This window comes from Sycon ciliatum, chromosome 6 (genome assembly GCF_964019385.1).
Source record: "Sycon ciliatum chromosome 6, ocSycCili1.1, whole genome shotgun sequence".
In the NCBI taxonomy this organism is placed as follows: domain Eukaryota; kingdom Metazoa; phylum Porifera; class Calcarea; order Leucosolenida; family Sycettidae; genus Sycon; species Sycon ciliatum.
This window is the reverse complement of record NC_088648.1, coordinates 20,347,664-20,364,489: the sequence shown is the minus strand read 5'-3', so window position 1 is coordinate 20,364,489 and position 16,826 is coordinate 20,347,664. Positions and strand designations below refer to the sequence as shown.

At 47.3% G+C, this 16,826-nt stretch overlaps 1 protein-coding gene across 1 annotated transcript; it reads right to left on the bottom strand.

Moving 5' to 3' along the window:
* Nucleotides 1-534: 534 nt before the first annotated feature.
* On the bottom strand, nt 535-11,267 carry LOC135819603 (uncharacterized). Its single transcript, XM_065332839.1, has 11 exons — nt 11,112-11,267; nt 10,783-10,855; nt 10,051-10,250; nt 6,701-6,773; nt 6,113-6,273; nt 5,496-5,576; nt 5,032-5,197; nt 3,932-4,107; nt 3,070-3,245; nt 1,849-1,975; nt 535-1,012 (listed from the first exon to the last, which is right to left on the bottom strand). The coding sequence occupies exons 1-11, from the start codon at nt 11,154-11,156 to the stop codon at nt 851-853; spliced, it is 1,440 nt and encodes a 479-aa protein (XP_065188911.1). The 5' UTR covers nt 11,157-11,267; the 3' UTR covers nt 535-850.
* Nucleotides 11,268-16,826: the final 5,559 nt, after the last annotated feature.

Here is a 16,826-nt window from a genome sequence, read left to right as displayed (position 1 = left end):
TCAGTTCAGTTTGCATGAGCAGCCTGTGCTGGCCAGTTCAGTCTCCGAGAAATCTGTGTCTAAGGTCCATAGCGCAACTCTGCGTGACCATGGGAGCATGTTGACATACATGTACATTATTGTGTTGTGGGTTCATGTTTGGATAATTAGAATGTCCGGATAATTAGTTTTTTCCTGGCATTTGGAGGTTCGAATTATCAGGATTCCACCTGTATAAAGGATATGCACATGACGTCATGGCAGTGAGTCAGCGGAGTGAGCCGACTCACTAAATAGTACAAGTTATGGCCAATATGGGCGCAAACGATACAGCGCGAGTCGACGGATTCGCTTGCGGGAGCTAGACTGTATACATGTACATGTATATATGCGACATGAGGCGGCAGTTTCGCTTGAGCTAGTGCGTGACGTCCGCGATCCACACAACGCATCTCAGCAGATGACGTCATCACAGCGTAACCTCCATAGTTATAACATTTGTTCCTCAGTACGTAACTGAACCGATACATGCACAGACCACGACAGGGCGCCGGGTTGAGAAATAACTGATAGTGCACATTAACATGTACATGTAGATCGAAGCAGTAGGGGCACAAGCACAGCACAACCATGATAAATGAGACCATAGCCCGGGAATCCCGGGAATCAGTAATAATTTTACAAGTATAGAGATAAGAAAAGAATTTTCCCATTGCATCTTTCCCTCAAGCCAGTGGCAGAGAAAATAGAAGTGGTTCTGGTATAGCAAGTGGCACGAGATCAGGATGACAACAAACAAGGGTAACAGTGAACACAGGTTTGTATTAAAGCATGTGTAGTCCACATCATGAGGTGACACGCGCACGCGCGCCTAGTTGGCAATCGCCTCCCGCTTCAGCTTGGCGTCCGCCTGCAGCTTCTTGATGGTCTCGTGGTTGGGGCGCAGGACAAACAGGCCCCGCTCGATGCTGTTGACAATGACGTTGCCGCTGGCAAAGTATGGGTAGCTGCTCCACGAGCCGTGGAAGGAGACCTGCAACGGAGCGATGAAAACAAACAAAATGTAAACGCAATGGATTATACTGTCGTGGACCTGGATTTCCGGTTGCATGTCTAGCGGCCCCAGGGCGCTGGCCATGCAGCCTTAGCTAGGTAAGCGGTACACACATGCATGCGCTGCTGGTCGCATCGGATCAACAATTTACATTGTAGACCTCTACATGTGCACTGCGTGCAACGGCGTTACGTTCTGTACGCGCTGAGCTGAGAGGGCGCTGGCCCCGGTCAATCGACTGGATTTCCATGTCCACGACAGTACATTACTCTTGATTGTGCATGCAGTGAGTTGCTCACTCGGTACAAACACCACAAGTAAAACTACATTGACAAGATTTCAAGATTTCAGTTGGATCTCTAGCCACACGTGGTGGAGGGGCTATGAACCTTGGGGGAGGTGGGGGAGGGGGATATCATTTCCGACCCCGCCTTGTTTCAGTGATCTATGCACAATGAAAGCGGTGGTCAGCTCTCAGCTCCTGTCAACCATCACCTTTGCCTCTGGAGCAAGTCAGGTGTAAGGCAGCAATGTGCCCATATCGATCAAATCTCCTGGGGCTGGGAAATGCCATTGCTCTGACTTGGAAATTAACTTGCAGCCTCACGTTTGGACAGCCAGTGTTTCAAAACGTTTTGCCAAATAATTAGTACCCACACATACGAGCACTTATTATCACAATACAAAAAGCAAACTGGATTCAATATTCCAAATGTCTCCACACCTCGGGTGATACCTCTGGTGCGAACTCAGCTCTGCTCATTGTGCAGGCGCGCTAGCTGGGTAAATGAGATGAAGCACACACAGTCACTCACCGTGTTCCAGTCGGGCGCGACGTCGAAGTAAGCCACCTCCTGCACTTGCTCGGCACCACCCTCGATGGCGGCGACGTCCAGGATGCGAAGGCCGGCGCAGTAGTTAGCCTCATAGGCCAGATTTCCCCTGGCGCGTTGACAGGAGAAACACACAACCCGGCATAAACAGAGTAAGTCCTCGCCTTCGCCATACCATTGTGGACAACCCCGGGGGTTTCAAAATGCAACGAGTTTCAAAATCTTACAAGTATTATATCTACTCTCTGTTTCAGGCGTCATGGGATTTGTATCATTGTCTACTAACGAGGTTTATCTTGTAACCGATGTCAAACTAGCGAGGGCAGACCTGTACCAGTAATACGGTTCGTGGCCTATGTGATGCTGATGTCAGCAGCATAATATATGATATCACTTCCCACACGGCATTGTAGACTGATCATACGAAATATTTCCCGGACTTTAAGCCGCACTTTGAACACTCAAATTCACCCAACGAAAGGGGGGGGGGGGGTTTGGAGGTGCGGCTTATACTCCGATGATCAAATTAACGGTAATAACCAGGGTGGATGTCTGTGCTTCGTGGCAAAAACAAGGGGTTCGGCTTATACTCCGGGTGGTGTTGCGTCTCGCTGACAGGACACTATTGGAACAGTTTCACATATTTGTCACGTGAGTACACACGGGTGTAAAGAGTACTGTACAAGCAGAAATATTCGTCTGGAATTTAATTTCGTCTTTTTCGTCCAAGGAGCTTTGGGACTAAATTAAGTGCCGGACAGATGTCAATTTGTCCAGGGTTTCAAATCATTGTTATAGTCCATGGACTAAATTTTCAATCGGACGAAATCCCTTTCTTTGGAGTTGGACGAAATTATTGACCGACGAAATTTTCTGCCTCTACAGTACATGGCATGTGGGCAGTGGAAGAAACACGATGGATATCATGTGATCCCTAGATGCAGAGAATGATTGGAGTTGGAGCCAACATGACCGAAAACAGGTAACCTATTGAGGCAGTGATCGACAAGAGTTGAACCGAACGTGGATGCCCGGTGTGGTCTTGTGATACTTATGCAATAGCTCTATACACACTCAACCGGATGTTGCGTACATGTATGTGCATGCTACTTCCCTCTCTTCTCTTATCTCTCTCCTACCTTTTTACTAGGAGGAAACTCGTTTTTGGATTTTAGAAATAAAACACCAATCGTGATCACTTACACAATGTAGAGGTTGTGATCGACGGATCTCTCCGTGGACAGGAACGAGCTGTAGTGAACGGGTGCTTCCAGGTTCTTGACGTCCCAGAGCAGACTGCGGGTGCGCTTCTCAGACGTGTACATCTCGTCGAGTTCGTCGTTCAAGATGGCGTAGGCGTGATCCTCCGTCAACCAACCCTGCAAGCACACGGTAAACACTCTTAGCACCAGACATTGATTACGAAGCAATAAGAAACGATGTATCCGCACACAGATAAGTTCAAAAACACGGTCTACCATTGATGGCATGGAGCAATGTCAATGCATGCCATTCTTCAGCATAACAACGTTCTCTCCACCTGGCCTCCATGCATGGGGTACGCAACTCTCCACGTGTGAAGGGCTTGCGAAAAAAGACGGCGTATCAGACATCAGATTTCACTGAAATAATGTACAGTAACACACACCTGCCCTAACCGGACACCCTAAGTGCAGCGGAAATTCTCCTGATTACACCGGACACCCTCGGCATCATCCAGGGATGCACGTTCCATCCACAACGTTTTGGACCATGAGCACGTGACCGAAGAATGCGGGGATTCCGATCGGCACGGGGTCCGGAAAACACAGGCAGGGGCGTACCCCGCATGGGCATGGGGGGGGGGGCACGTGCACCCCCCCCCCCCTCTAAACTGGTGTTGATTGAGAACAAAGGAGGAAGGGAGCGTCTCAGCTTCCTCGGACCAAGACCATTCGACTCAGGACCCCAAAGACTACAACTGGTGAAATTTTGATTTTAGGGTATTTTTCCCCTTTCATGTTTATTATCCATTGACGCTGGTGCCATGGCAACACTTGAGATTCAGGACTCGAGCACTACATACCTGGTGGGAATAGGAGACATCCTGGTACGGCGTACGCGACAGCATGACAATGCTGTTCTTGTTGGTGACGTCGACGACAGTCAGTGTGTTCTCGTTGTAGGCAAAGCAGATCTCGTGGTCATGGTAACGCACATCCGGTCCATGGTAGATGACGCACTGGGCATCGTGAGTATAACCTGTGGGGATAACGATAAAAACAGGAAACAAAATTTACAAATTAAACTCGGGTGGAGAGCCAAGGAGTAAAAAGGACCATAACTTTACAAGTTACCCGTTTAGCCCAACACTATCGATTTTAAGCAGGATAATGGTGAGTCAAAATGTGCATGAATCAGCACAAAACTGACTGATGTTATACTGACATTCCACCACCTGATACCTGACGCACAATACCTTGGCTTCTGGGCAGATTTGTGTACATGAACCAGTTGGCGTGTACATCAATCAAACTAAGAAATACCTACAGTAACAGTAGTACGCGTACTGTAAAGCAGTGTTGTTCGTCTCTCTCCACCCCCACCCCCCCCCCCCCCTCCCCCCACCTCCCCCCCCCCCACCTCCCTCCCCAGTCACTCGTCTAACTGCGCAGTAGTTTTGAAAATATGCGTCACAGTCCGGTGTTAAACTTTTGCGCGCACCTCTGTGCACAGAGCGTGCTAGCGCAGGTATGCCCTCTGGATGGAACTATGCAAAGTCAAGCGTGGTATGTCTGATCCTCTGCATTGTTATACATCAGACTGCACTTGAGAGCCTGGGCCTGATTCCCGCCCCCTGCGATAAACCAGCTGGGAAGTGACTCAAAGTGTGGGAGATCAGCGTTATTTTAACCGTAGACAGAAAGACTACTATGGTAAAAAAGGAGAAGGACAACATGTTACGAGTTATGACTAACTGCCCACCAATTTCTGTCAGTTTTGTGCCACTTTGTCGCACTCGCTGACTGTATAATTATGATCGATTACGTTCATGGACAGTTAGTCATAACTCGTAACATTTTGCCCTTGTCCTTTTTTTACCATCATGGAATTGGCTCACCATCCGAGTTCAACAGAAAGTACTGTTTGGGGTACTTGAAGCAGTATGTTGTAGTAGTTACGTACCATCACCGCCATAGCAGGTAGAGAACACCGGGGTCAGAGGCTCACGGATGTCCACGATGTGCAGACCACCGGAGCACACGCGATAGCCGCTGCCGCTGCGAGTACTACCGACGAGATAAGCATAGCCAGTCTCCTCGTTGATAACAATGTTGTGAGTGTTGCCGACCTGAGAACAGACACACACACAGCAACCAGTGCAATAGCATGGTGAAACGCAGAGATAATTTGCTGCCAAACTGAACAGAACACCCGGTTTCCGTCACAAACAAACAAACAAACAAACAACGCAACTTGCCACTTGAGTGACACAGGTGTCCCACCTTCCTCAGACTTTAATAGACGTATCAATACATGGGCGGTTCGACTAAGAGAACTTAGTGGCTACGACAAGGGGGGGGGGGGGGGTTAAGAACTGCATGGACATGCAAAACCTTTATGATGAAATGACGTTAAAGCTGACTCACCATTCCGTAGTGGGCATCGGCGGTCAAACGAGGAACGGTTCCTGGTGGCGGTCGGTCGCGCAGACGCAGCAGGTTGAATACCTAAAATATGCCAGATCACACGCACAAAGTCACCGTCATCCCTAACGTTATCACGGAGTGCCACGGACCCACATGCAGCTTTCTCGTCTTTCTCATGAAGGTATACCCACCAAGTATGAGCATAACGCAGACTTGTAAGGAATTTTGGCAAGATTTCTGTGCATTTCCTCTTCCAATCAATAAGATTCTCTGCAGCCATTGGCAATCCTGATTTAAATTATCACCTTGAAACTACGTCCACCAAGAAAGCTGTATAAAAAAGACCAGTGTCTGCTTGCTTGTGTATAGCTATCACTGTGTACTGATTCTCTCCATAGCGGAAAAATAATAACAGTAGCTTTTTCTATACAATGCAATCCAGTCTCGTCACTCAAGTTTGCGCCTTGCACCATTGTTGCAGCCCAGCGTTCGCAGGTCTCGCGGTGCGCAACGCCCGGCGCGTGCTTGAGGGACGCGACTGGATTTCACTGAGCAGCACTGTTGTATCACGCGCCATCGCATATCCTGTTGCCAAGTCAAGCACTGCACTGGCTTACCTGCATTCCATGGCTGGTGGCCTCGCTCACGATGAAAGCGTGGTTCTTGTAGACCTTGATGTCACGCCACGAGCTGCTGAACGTGTGCGTTGGCAGCATGCCGAGAACGACAGGTGATTCGGCTTCGGTGACGTCGACGAAAGCAGTGCCATCGGCCATACCTTTTTAGCAAAGCAAGCATTCAGTAACTAAGTTCACTTTACGAAGGCGGTACAGGTGAAAAGCCAAGCTGCACTTGTCTTGAAACAGTAGTTACGTAATGCAGGATAGAGCTTTTAGCAAAAGTTGAAAAATAAAAAAAGACAATTAGGGCCTTTGGCCAGCTGCTCAAAGTTTTACTGCATGAGTTAATCAGAGGACAAGGACGAACAGCGTTGTTCAAGGATACTCTAGTACCGTCAACCTGTGAGGAATCTTAAGGACATGTACTGATCATCAACTTGTGCAATAGGCAAATGCAAAGTGAGTCTGATAATGATAACACACATTTATCTTGAGCCTACATGCACTAGTTTGCATCCTGGTGTCCATTACGCATCGACATACTGATCTGTAAAACCAGCTACTACAATTCATCACCACACTCACCGACAATGGCATACTCGAAGCGAAGACCGGGTTCGGGCTCATCAGTCCATCCCCAGATATCGTTACCGTCACCCTACAGCCAGAATGTATATGTTGGACTCAGTAGAGCGTCCAGCCCCTATATGATGTCCAACCCCTATATAGAGTCCATTGGTCCAAAATCCACTGTACAGAGTCCAAAATTGGAATCAACTGTGAGCTCAGTTTAGATGGACATCACTCCCTGTATAGAGTCCAGCCAATTGGCTTCACCCCTATATAGAGTCCATTGGTCCAAAATCAACTGTACGGAGTCCAAATTTTGAAATCAACTATAAAGATTAAAGAGTCTTTATGTGGACAACACTCCCTGTATAAAGTCCAGCCAATTAGGCATCCCCTATCGAGTTCGAAATTAGACATAGGATCTGCTGTAAGCAGTGAATATTAACCAGAAAACGGCCTCTCCCTTTAATCCTTTACATCATTCACTTCTCAAGATAAAAAATATGTATTGAGGCGCCACTGCAGCCACTTCACTACATGAAAAACCCTACAAACACCATCCTCAAATCAAGTGGTCTCTTCGCAGACGCTGCAAATTACAATATCTCAATCATGCAGTGTTGCCAAATTATTGTGCACGCACACACACACATGCACACACCCACACAACGCCAAGAAAATACCTAGAAAAAAACAAGAATCGAAAGAGAATAATGGAGAGCCCAGGATTAATTATTTGTTTTCAAACTATTGCGCGCGCGCGCGCGCACACACACACACACACACACACACACACACACACACACACAAACTTATACAACGCCAAGAAAAGAGTAGAGACACAATACACACGCAACTCCAACAGCCATGCAAACGTCCACCCATTTACACGTAAAGTCAAGAGGGATAACAAATAATTATACGAAACGAATGCATACGGGGACGGGTACACGCACGTTTACATACATGTAGTAGTGTAAGAGAGTAACATAGTGCAGTGGTCAGCATAATACTAGCACATGCTGAGAGTGCAATAGCAAGCTTCACCATTGCTCATGGCCATGCAAATGTTCAGCAGCACTCAGTTCCGCAAGCTTCTGAAGATCAGCACACCTGCAACAAATAGATAGCACAAGGATACGCCTATTAACGTAATGATGCATGGGAGCACACAACTACCAAGTTCTCAACGAATGTGATGCTCAATGAAAATCAATCCACTCAAAGACCTGTGAACAGGTGACGGTGGGGACAATAATCTATTAGTAATACGAGGAATAAGATCGTTTGTGCACACTCAAGACGCACGGACACACCACCATACATGTAGTGTACACAGTGTTTCACTGCAACTACTTCGAAGTAAATTGAAATGAGATGATTTGAACAATCTGTACCGCGTTGCCGTCAGTCAGTCTTCCCCAAGATGGAAATGCAATGATTTGTTGTCACGAGGCAGTTTCACTGACACAATGTCATGTTCGTGACATCAAAACGGTTACTTCAGGGAATACGAGTATTAGCTTGAGAAGCTTTTTCTTGTCATTGGCATACAAGCAATCCTCCTACTACTACTAGTACACTGGCACTGCGTTTGTGGATCCCATTGTATTTGACATCATACTATAATTTGTAGAGGAAGAGTGTCGTGGAGTTTCACATAATTTTCACAGGGATAAAAATACATTTCTCATGAAATAATTATAATAATTGATGATAGCTAGACGATCGTATACGATTGATGCAAAGTCCTTGCAGTCCTTGAGGACTATTACGAAGTGGTTGATTACTTTTAGGGCATTCATTCAAGCAACATGAAACAAACACGATACGCTCCTTGAAAATGGAAACAAATTCAAGCATAACGACAGAACAGCAGACCAATCGAAACAAGTAAAAGCTTCCTTACCTCAGTCATCGTCCTGCCATGTAGTTGGACAGCCTTTTGACACGGTGGTACAGGCAGCTCTTGTCCAGTCAAACAGGGGTATCCTTGTGGCGTCAAACGAAAGAGAATGTCAGTGTATCTGACTCGTCAGATTGGAACTGTGCTGAACCTTTCTCTTTCTCCGCTTTCTGCTTTCATCCCTCGCTCTGATGAAACCGTTCAAACGTCTTACTGGCAGCAATGGCCAGCCAAACAGGGGATCCTTGTGGCGTCGAACGAAAGAGAGTGTCAGTGTACCCGACTCGTCAGATTTGAACTGTGCTGAACTTTTTCTCGTTCTGCAATTTCTGCTTTCATCCCGCGCACTGATGAAACGTCTTCAGAGAACCACAAGACGCTTTCCAGATTTGATTTTGAACTTCTCCTTATCCTCCTTGGTTACCTCGAGACAGATTACTGTCAGCAACTGCACAGCAGAACTGGCAGCCATGGCTGAAGTGAAGAAAGGAATGCGCTGCCACGAGGCAAGCAAAACTGAAAATGTGTTTGTTCTCTTTCGGGCACAACACACAGGACGGCGTGACTGGATAAACTGGACTCCTGGACTGTGAATAGGGGACTTGTAGAAAAAGTGTACTCCTTATAGGGGATTGCGCGGCAGGATGAAGCTGATCAAAACTGAGTGGACTCCTGGACTCTGTATAGTGGATTTTGGACCAATGGACTCTATATAGGGTGCTGGACATCATATAGTGCATGGACTCTATACTGAGTCCTACATATATGCACACAAGTGAAAGGATTATGAGTCACGAGATTCCATTGCATGACGGATGTGACAAGAAAAACGTTCTGGAACGAAACCTTTTGCTACTTTGTTGTTTGACAAGAGCCCGGATTTAATTTTGTTCATAGCTATTTTACGGTTATTATCTCCAGGTCGCCTATTCAAATATAACAAAAAGTGAGTTTTTTTTCGTTTATTACCATAGTCAACACATAATCTCTGCTTCGTTAGTATCTCTGATAGGGCAGATGTGATGATGACAGAACTCAGTGAATACTACGCAATGAACCAGACTCCAATGAAGTCTGACATTTTAAAACAGGAGCCAGTACTTAAAAGCACCAGGTGCAGGTTCCTGTTTGGGAAGGCCCAGTCAGTCGAAACCGGCGGATATATTGGCATCCGTTGAACACGCAAACACTATATCCAAACTGACGGAAAGGTAAGCATTGCAATAGCTTCTGCAACGCGGTGACGTAGCACCTTCAAACGCTTATGTGCTTGCAAACATCTTGCGAGTATTCAGGGTTCTTTCGCTTTTATTACATGGATCTGTCAATATCACACAGACAATTTCACATCCCTTGCCATCAAAAAGGAAAGCCAATTGCCTGTGTCTATGGCCATTCGAGGTGAACACGCTCTCTCTAGTACAGCTACGCTAGTATAGCAGGCAAAGGAGCTACTCACATTGCTGCCCATGTCACGAAGGGAAACATACGACATCATGTCAATGTTGGAGCAATCATACTCGCCAGCACTCTTGCCGTCTACACACGGTGATCGTTGACGGATTGACGGCTTGTTCAGGGGGCACTTGCCCTCGGCATGGCACTCCGCATAGGCCTTCTCCTTCAGCTTCATCACCTCTGGCATGTGGAACGCCTCAGCTGTAAACATGAGAACAGAGCACATTACGAATACTCATATGTAAGCCGGGAGACATCAGCAGACATCAGCAGACGGAGGCACCATCGTGACCACCACACCATGGCCACGACTGCCTGCTTCAAATTGCGGTGCAAGATACCAACTTACTTATCTCAACAGCGCCCAGTGCATGTGAAACTAGCTATGGTCTAGACCCTAATCATTTGAATTCAGATGAGACCAGGAGCCCAAGTCCTTGGAAGCCATAATTATACATTTTCTCAAACCCAAACTCTAGGTGGTAGTGTTGGGCATTCCTCATAGAAGTGGACCCATGCGTGTGGCTGCAAATGTTGCACTGGGGGAGGTTTTCTTGAACGTTTGAAACTCATCTCAAAGAGGGTGCGAATGAATTTTCTGTATTCGCAACGTTACGTTGACAGCCGTGCTGAGATCGATTTATACCAGTACGGTCGGTGCTTGGATAGCCTCGGAAACTCAAAGTGACAAGTCACTCGGCCATGCAAGCATGCAGCAGTGTCCGCTACTTACGTCCTTCGACGCACTTTCCGACGCACTGGGTCTTGTTGAACTCACGCTCATGGTGCGAGTGATGGTGTCGTGCCTGTGCGGAACACGGTAGAGAGTTTGAAACACAGATATCACTCACGGCACTAGTGATCCGGCCAAGGTTAGTTATACAGCAAGTCACCGGTGCAAATGAGAAGAATACGATCAAGTGCCTGAAACCACAGTGGTTCGGTATCGCCAGGGTCCTCAGGCAGGCAACACTGCGGAATCGATAATCATAATACATTTTCCGGACCCAGTGGAGATCATTCATGAGTAAATTGGAGTTCTTTCGCAAGCCACCAACGTACCTCACACACAGCGACGACAACCAGGAGAGCTGCTAGAACCTTCATGGTGGCAGAGATTTTTTCTGCTCCCGCAAACAAGCACTGATTCTGACGAACTGCTGGCGACTGGTGGCGACACGCATTTCTTGGCCGTCTTGCTCCGTCGTCGGCGAATCTGGTCTTGGATCTCGGGAAGGTGCCAAGTCAGCGGTCTCAGCCTGAGCCAGCAATGCACGCACCGTGCCAACCCGTCAAGCACGTGTTGAAGACCAACCGAACCACGCGCGCTAGCGCTGTTTCATTTTCTGACTCAACCACCTGTCAAAAATAATTCTCTGTGGCTTCACAGTTCACTGGCTTGCAGCGAGCTCCTTCGTTCGTGCACGTCTCGAACAGGACGGCCAACTCGTGCAGCTGACGTCATGACGGATGAAGCTACAAGAAGAAGGTCTTGTGATCAGATCGTGATGCATCGCCATGATAGCTGGCCACATAAGGTTTGCCGGTCGATCGTAGACCATGGACCAGGGACTGGTAGACCATGGTAGACCTACCACGGACTATGCCGCTCTGTAGACACGTGACATGTACCTGTACATGATTGTACTATTTGTAGTAGTACTAGTAAGTAGTAGTGGTAGAGCCTCTCTCTGATCTGGTCTACCTGGTCTACGTATTATACATCATGTACACACATGTGTAGATGGTTGCCGTCTTGCCGCGCACACCACACGCTCCGGAAATCTGGTCGTAACCATGGTAACCCGGACCATGCAGACTGTGCGCTCTGAAGTACAGTCGTCCCTCTCTAATCCGGCACCTTTTTGCAGCGGCATTTTCTGCTGGATAAACAAGGGTGCTGGATTATCAAATCCTGCCCTCCAACCCCGCCTACATGACTGTTATCAGACATGTTTGTGTCGTACGTCAAAACGTAGGGATTTTCTGTGTCAAACCAAGTACTTTGTGGAATGCATGTCTATAACATACATGTACATTACACTTAGGAATATCCTATGTACTGGCATGGGATATTCCCAAGTGTATGTTGCATGTGTTGTGTATGTTACAATGGTCCCTGACAGTCTGCGATGTACAACTGCTGGATTAGAAAATCGAATTATGTACAGTTTGAGTGATTTGTTGCAAAAATCGCTGCTGGAGGCGGAATTCAATTGCCGGATTAAAGCGTAGAAAATGAACTGAAAAATCCGTCTTGCCAGAAAGTGTGCTGGTTTGCAAGGGCACTGGATAAACAAGTGCCGGATTAGAGAGGGACCACTGTACAACTACAACTTACAAGTGCATACTGCGAACAATTTTTTTATTAATTAATGCAATGAATATAACTAAATGCGCACTCATATCACAACCATGGGGACGAATCATGTATTCCAGAACGTTTTCTTGTCACAATTATCAATGGAATTCGTGACTAAAGAGAATGATGAAACTACAATAGGATTTATACACTTGGAGTGGAACAGCAAGGATACAAGCATAGTAAGAAAAATTGCACAAACCTAGGAACAATTTGCACAGGTAATAAACCATCTGTCCGAACGTATCAAACAACACGTGCCGCTCTCACTATTGTCACAGGCGGCTAGGTCCTCCCGACCAAAGCGTGGCCAACCACGTAAGCACCCGACTCCACTGTCCGTTCCGGTTCCGGTTGAACTGTCACACAATGATTGTCATTCTGGGGGAATCTGTAGGTCACTACTAGTATTATTATGTAAGGTGAAAGAAGAAGGACTTCAAGGAGTGTATGTTTGAGCAGGTGGGGAATTAGGGGATGCCCATTTCACTGGCAACTCAAGAAAGGACTACTACCGACTAGTACGCAGGGGCGGATCCAGGAATTTTTCAGGGGGGGGGTTCAAATTTTTTCGAATGCACAGAATAGACCAATCCCGAAAAGATTGTCTGGGTTCGTGAAAGGGGGCACGCGTGCAAGCCAGCACGTGTGAAGTGCATCGTTTTGTATTCAGTTTGTGTGTGTCAGCTCATGGCGGAGGAGAGAGAGACTTTTGCTCGCCGAGCTGAAGCTAAAGGATTTGATGGAGTCCTGCCAGCAGCTAGTCAAAGGACCTTCGGTACCTTAGGCAGACCCTGACGGAGTTTGGAGGCCAGATAGCTCTCGGTGAGGAGAGAAACATTCGCGTGGCGATCGACTCTCCGTAAAAAATGCAAGCTACATAGCGCCGACATACTGCAACAGCTACGGTTTCAGCGAACTTCTCGATCTGCTGCTTCACAAAGTTCAACTATTTACAAGTCCTGACTGTTGTAGTCTGAAGCTGGAGTCTCATCGCCCACCCACAGGTAGCTTTTGGAGCTGATGGATTTCCCGACTTGGACTCCTTCCGCAAACTCTCGCAACATTACTACAGTGTATGCTGTGTTTCCGCACGCTCGTGTCGACATATCACCTATACTGTACATGTACCGGGTCGCGGAGGAGCTTGACGACCTCCGCTGACTCCAGGTTTCCGAAATACTGCCGTCGTCTTCGTTGATGTCGCTGGTGACATTCTCCCCTTGCAGGACGTGCACATAGTTGTCGTCCCGGGGGTAAAGTCTTTCGAAATAGTTCTTCATCACGCTCGCGCGAATGATGTTTCTCATCATGAACTCGTTCCGACGGTGTGACACGGCGATGGTCTTTGGCGGGGCACTGGCTTGGCGAAAACGATATCTTCTTGTGCAATATAACATTGATCGGCTGCAGATGAGTACAGTCACTTCGTGGTTCGTCCTATAGGAGGGCAGCTGCCAGGAAAGAGGCAGGACTCATCGAAGACGAAGCGTTCGCAACAAACAGTAGCACTCGAAATATCTCGTAAGATTTAGGGCCTATCGCTTTGAGCCACAGCGCTCACAGCCTTGCCTACTTCATCAAAGTGAGCTCTACATGTTCGTTGACCTCTTCACACTACACAGAAGAGCGAAACAAGGATTGTCTTAGCATTTCAACTCCAACAGCAGACCATTACCAGTGCGAGAGAGAAAACTACAAAGGGCTTCGCTTTCTGTCGCATCGTCTCTCTTGCATGCAACTAACGAGAAAATCGTGTACTTACCCTCGCATTCACACGCGAACTATCAAACACGTCCTGTGCCGCGTGCTGATCAGGTAGTGCCATGTATGTGTTGTACAGTGTACTCTCAGTTGACATGCCCCCTTTCGAACCCAGACAATCTTTTCGGGATTGGTCTAATTCGCTTCAAACTGTTTTCGGTTCGTTCACTACACCGGGAGTTGCAAAATCGTCACGGTAGCCCTTGCATTGCTTGGCCAATATTGGCAATAAGGCAAGGGTAATGCGTTTAGAGCCTTACAAAGTACAAAGGTGCAGCACAGGCAGAAACTAAGGCCGTGACTGCAGCATTTTCCGAACTGACGGAAGGCGAAGTAATTAGTTCTCTGACTGTCCTCCGGCTGGGACTCCGTGTCGTCACATTCGCGCCGTACATGGCGGAACGAAGCCAAGCTCAATGGCAACTGATCGGCCGCTCGCCTCTTTGGCAGACGTCGCGACATGGCAAACTACACGACAAACACAAATCTTCGTACTGCGACGGAGGAAACCTACAGTCCAGCCAGCGCGAAAAAAAAACGACGAGGAAGGAGGAAAAGTGGCAGTTTTTCCTCCTTTTGCTCCACCACTTGAACTGTCGATCGTTTCAAGTCACATGATACGCGTACAGACCCTTCGATTCGAACGGTACGCGTACAACAGTCCCGATCACTGCATGCATGCAGTGACCTAGTACCTGCACTGCCTGTACGTGACTACTTGCAGTGAAGTCTACTGCCAGTACTGGCTACGCTGCATATCTACGCTACACTTCGCGTTACACGGTGAAGTGACCTGCGCACGTGGAGATCACAGAAAAATCGACTGGACCCATGCCATGGTCGAAATTATTTTAGGGGGTTCGTCCGAACCCCCTGAACCCCCCCCCCCCTGTATCCGTCCCTGGTACGTGCGCAGTAGTTGAACTGTCACACAATGATTGTCATTCTGGGGGAATCTGTACAGTCATGAAGGTCACTAGTATAATTATGTAAGGGGTCGTCCGTATTTTTCGAAAAATTAAAAAATCCGTCCTCAGGCAAAAAGGGGGTGGGTGGTCAAGAGTGCTGGCGGAATTTAATTTTTTGATTTTTCGTACTTTTTTTTTTTTTTTTTTTTTTTTCGCCAGTGACTCAGTTTCATACACTTGTTGCACTGATGCAAGTACAGTAATTATAGCTGACTGTGTATACTGTGCTGTAGACGTACAATTTTTTTGTAGTGTAGGATCGATTGTCGCAAACACCAGTATCTACTATGATACATGACTTTTCATCTAGTTGTAGGACGGTGCATGCATGGCCGTGACGTCGGTAGACCTACTACTCACTGTACTTAGCTATGCTGTAGTACTAACACAGGTGCAGTCAGAAAACGTGGGGTCAGGAGTTCTTATTTTCGAGCTGGGCATCGGTAAAAATCAAAAAATTAATGGGAAAAATTGGGGGGTGGGTGGGTGGGTCAGAGACAATTTTGCACGAGGACGGATTTTTTAATTTTTCGAAAATTACGGACGACCCCTAAGGTGAAATATCCGATCACTTGACTGACTCGCGACTGCCATGCAGAGCACACGAGAAGTCCAAGTAACGTAAACTCCGTCTTTAGTTCGTTCAACTGATGAGGGGTGAATTCCCCGAAACACTGTGTATTGAGCAGGGGGTGGTGATTTCTTGCAGGTTTGCTGAGTCGAAGGTTCGATGGACTTCATGTGCAGGCATGTAGCCAGCCCACAACCGTGTCTTTACGACTTTAGATAAGATATCACAGTGCACTAGTGGTCGGGGTTTGTACAGTGGAGCTGTTGGACTTGGAGTTTGTGAGCTTTTAGTTTTATGAGGTTTGAAAACATCCTACAATGATTATGTAGTAGGCCCTTGTCACACAGGATAACTATGCATGCACTAGTACTTGTATTTTGTAATCAAAAGGTACATGCACGTACATGTACATGATTGTATGCTCACACGCCAGAACGCAGCGGAGAGGAATGTTGAACGACCCAATTCATTCATAACTACTTCTTGAAGGAGGTTCTCACTGCATTGTACCGCTGCGGATTTGCACTATAAAGAGCCTAAGACTAGAGTTTATAGTGAAGAGGCTCTGCAAGCATACATGTACGTCCGAGGACACAACCTCGAACCTCTGTGAGTAGGATCATCACTACATCAGCGCAAGGCCCAGGGAGTCGCGTTGAATGAAAGTGGATAGTGTGAGATCGCCTTTACGCCCGCCCCGCGAAACACGAAACGTCGAAAGGCTGTGATCATGGTGATTAGGCTGATCGAACAAGAGATCTATGTTTTGATCGTGCACCAACGATTGTAAGCGCATATCGACGGAACATGAACAAGAACAAGACTAACTGGTTTGATTGCATTTCTGATGGTGAGCACTGCACTGAGCACACACTTCTCTCTTCGTATCGCGCTGACGCAGGACTCAGCCATCTCGAGAAAAAAAGTAAAGCCAGCTAGATATGCTAGATCCACGCGCGTTATCGAACCGAAAATTCGACCTTCTGATGGACCATAGATCCACTATCTCTCCTGTTTAGTCCTGATATTCGCGGACTCGAAAGCCCAGCTGGGCGGTCGTGATTGGAGCTACCAAAGCCATAGGCAAGCCCACTGCCACTGGAGATTTCCGA

Coding starts and splice junctions, on each gene's coding strand:
- LOC135819603 (XM_065332839.1), bottom strand. CDS start 11,156: ATGAAGGTTCTAGCAGCTCTCCTGGTTGTCGTCGCTGTGTGTGAG. Junction 6,274..6,700: donor CTTCGAGTATGCCATTGTCG/GTGAGTGTGGTG, acceptor TTTGCTAAAAAG/GTATGGCCGATGGCACTGCT. Junction 5,577..6,112: donor CCACCAGCCATGGAATGCAG/GTAAGCCAGTGC, acceptor GGCATATTTTAG/GTATTCAACCTGCTGCGTCT.